Source organism: Humulus lupulus, chromosome 1 (assembly GCF_963169125.1).
Source record: "Humulus lupulus chromosome 1, drHumLupu1.1, whole genome shotgun sequence".
Taxonomy (NCBI): Eukaryota; Viridiplantae; Streptophyta; class Magnoliopsida; order Rosales; family Cannabaceae; genus Humulus; species Humulus lupulus.
In genome coordinates this window covers 284,153,656-284,157,065 of record NC_084793.1, presented here as the reverse complement: position 1 = coordinate 284,157,065, position 3,410 = coordinate 284,153,656, and the positions used below count along the sequence as shown (strand labels likewise).

Below are 3,410 nucleotides of genomic sequence, written 5' to 3'. Positions count from 1 at the left end.
TTCCTCTTCTTGTAGATGAGAACAATAAAACCTCTATTGCAGTTTGTATAATATGCAATTTTTCATCGTTTATTTTATTTTGGGATCTAAAATTTATTCGGGGAGCTTTCTGATGGGAAACCTGGATTATTTTTAAAGCTAAGAATAGAAATCATGCACATCCCAGTTTCAGAATCTTGGAGAATTATGTGTACATATTAGCTGAAAATCAAAGAGTTATAGGTGGTTGCTTATAATTTCCTACTATATGGTCTGAATCTTTCAGGTAGGGCTTTTGTGCATTATATGTATGATTTTTTGTAAGAGTGAAATCCAAACTAAAGAGCATGCAGAAGGATAACACTAGCACCCCATTAACACCAACTGATCGGGTTCGACATCGAAGACGTTCAAATGAGGTTAGTCACATCATAAAATCAGGTTTTGGTCATTGTCATTCACATTCAAAATTAATGATGTTGTATTTATTGGGTTTTGGATTTGTTATAAGAGATGGGATGATGGGTACAATTGAAATTTGAAATTTTTCTAATAATAGCTGATATTCAACCTTGGATTTTTTTTTTTTTGAGATATCCTGTTGGCCTCTCAGGTTGTTCCAGATGTTAGTATAGCTAATGGAGGCAATTTACTTGTTGATGACAGTAACAAGTACAGGTCTATGTGGATACGGGCATGCTCTTCTGTTTGGATGATTGGGGGATTTGCATTCATTATATATATGGGTCATCTCTGTATTACTGCTATGATAGTTGTTATCCAAATATTTATGGCGAAAGAGCTATTCAACCTACTAAGGCGAGACCATGAAGAGAGGCATCTCCCAGGATTTAGGCTATTAAATTGGTCAGATTACTAATTTCTTGTTGTGGTAATAGTTGAAGTGTGATTTTACAATTGAAACAACCAACTTATATAATGATAACTAATGACGTATTTTGTTTTCTTTCATTGTTGACTTGTATGCTCAGGCTCTTCTTCTTCACTGCCATGTTATTTGTATATGGTCACATTCTCAGTCAACGACTTTTTAATACTATAACTTCGGACAACTTTCTCCATCAGTTTGTTAGCAGCCTTATCAAGTATCATATGGTTATCTGCTACACCTTATATATCGCAGGTTTGTTGTATGGTGACAATTTGGATTTTGCTATCAGACATTTCATCTTAAAGCCATGTTTTAGTTTAAATATCACTTAGCATTTCATTTACTTGCTTCTTTTTAGTTAGCTTTATATATAATTTTGAATCAAGAATCCTGTCTTATTGCTCATTGCTTTTTCGTTAATTTTTCCGTTGGCTTTAGTTCTTTTTTTTGGTTATGTTTAACTGGCTTATATTTATATATTTCTTCTTTATTTTGTGCTTTGGCTTAGGTTTTGTGTGGTTCATCATTACATTGAAGAAGAAGAGGATGTACAAATATCAATTTGGTCAGTATGCATGGACACACATGATCATGATTATTGTGTTTACGCAGTCCTCTTTCACAGTAGCCAACATTTTCGAAGGAATTATCTGGTAAAACAACTTTTTATGGAAATCTCAGGTTGCTTAGTTTCTTACTAAATATTTCTTTAATTCCACATCTTCGACCTTTTGCAGCTTTCTTATTATTATTATTATTGGATCAAGAAATTACATGATGGTTGTACTTATTACATTTTTTTATATCCTCTATAAATGAGAACTGTGAAGGGTCTTGTATAATATCTTTAGAAGGCTATAAAAGTAATAAATTCTTTCCTCAGACCTGCCTGATATTGTATTTTGTGTTCACTAATTACGTGCTTAATATTTTATGGAAATGCTGAGCTTATTTATGTAAGATTGTTATTCCCCAAATTTGATCTTTATGTGTCTTCAATGTAGACTCTTTTTTATTTTTTTTCCAAATCTTGTTTCTCTTTCTTGATGCATCATCAAATATGCATGCAGGTTTCTTCTTCCAGCAACACTTATAGTTATCAACGACATTGCTGCATATTTCTTTGGGTTCTTTTTTGGAAGAACCCCATTGATCAAATTATCTCCAAAAAAAACTTGGGAGGGATTCATTGATGCTTCTGTTACAACTGTCATATCTGCATTTTTGGTAAGCTTATTTTTCCTATGCGATGCACATTTAGTATTCTTGTGCATATTCCTGAGATTTAGGAACTGTAGCATTACAAAGTTAAATTTAGTTTCCTACTCAGTTATAAAGTGATGGCTGTGGTCCAGCCTCGGTCACCATCTTATTTGTTAAGGATTGTCTATGTGTAGATCCACACTATAGTTTGGTTGGTAATGGGCTCGATATAAGTATCTGCTGGCCCTAATTTCTACTGTTATCACACAGCCATATCACACTCTGTTTTACCTGAACTTTGTTAACCTAATACTATACTCAATTGTTCTTTATGTACTTAAATTCCTAAGTCCTCTAATACATAACAGTCGTGTATCCATATATACACTAGTCCTGTTATCTTGCTTGTATGACTCAAGTAGCGTGTATTAATTATGCAGTTTTGAACTCACAAATAAGAAAGATTGGTTGATGCATGCCAAAACCTGCAGCTTAGCAATGAAACTTTTGAGATATAAACTGAGGACTTCCATTTTAGTTAAACACCATGGATAGTTATCACTTCATTGTTATGTTCTTTCACTTGAGTTGAATCCTACAACTAGCATCCTTGGAAGAAGGTGAATGGTCAGAGACTGATAAACCTTATTCTCTTTTGCAGAATTTGAACCACAAAAATATTGTGAAATATCTTGGATCCTTAAAGACTAAGAGTCACCTCCACATAATTCTTGAGTAAGTGGATGTAAAACGTGTGTATGATATTTAATTGTGTGACTTTTATTTTGGAAAGTCCTATTATTTACTCCGGTTAAAATTTGTAGATATGTGGAAATTGGTTTCTGTTTGGCTCATGAATCAATACCAGAGATAGGATTTATTATTTTTGCCTTCTGACTTGTTTCAGATACTTAATCAGTAGTAAGCCAATCATATTACTATATTTGGAAGCACTGAATTATACAGAAAACTTTTCTTTCTGCACATAAATGGATAAAACAAAATAAAAATGTCGTTTGCAATTTATTACTTGAAATAGAATGCAAATTGACCTTTTATTTTAAAAGAAAAAAAATTAATATATATATTTTTGAAAGATAGATCTTAATATATTGAGTGCATATCTATGCATGGTAGACTGAATGTAATTTATTATTGGTTGCAGGGGGAAGAAATTTTACACTACTGTTGATACTTTGACTCAACGAGAGCCTTATTCAATGCTTGCTACAATGTTCAGTGGTTGGCATACTGTGTGTCAGGATCCTGAAATGGTATTTAGTTTACATATTATTCCTTCAGATTTCATTTTATATTTGTAGATATATGACTGTGT

At 32.6% G+C, this 3,410-nt stretch overlaps 1 protein-coding gene across 1 annotated transcript; it reads left to right on the top strand.

Annotated features, from left to right (window-relative positions):
* Positions 1-326: 326 nt before the first annotated feature.
* On the top strand, positions 327-2,227 carry LOC133778383 (phosphatidate cytidylyltransferase 1-like). The gene is made up of 5 exons (XM_062218283.1): positions 327-398; positions 593-657; positions 972-1,123; positions 1,380-1,524; positions 1,942-2,227. The coding sequence occupies exons 1-5, from the start codon at positions 327-329 to the stop codon at positions 2,210-2,212; spliced, it is 705 nt and encodes a 234-aa protein (XP_062074267.1). The 3' UTR covers positions 2,213-2,227.
* The last annotated feature ends 1,183 nt before the right edge of the window (positions 2,228-3,410 follow it).

Excerpts from the sequence above, each read along its gene's own strand:
- LOC133778383 (XM_062218283.1), top strand. The coding sequence starts at position 327 with ATGCAGAAGGATAACACTAGCACCCCATTAACACCAACTGATCGGGTT. Across the intron at positions 399-592 it reads ATCGAAGACGTTCAAATGAG|GTTGTTCCAGATGTTAGTAT; the intron begins GTTAGTCACATC and ends TTGGCCTCTCAG. Across the intron at positions 1,124-1,379 it reads CTACACCTTATATATCGCAG|GTTTTGTGTGGTTCATCATT; the intron begins GTTTGTTGTATG and ends GCTTTGGCTTAG.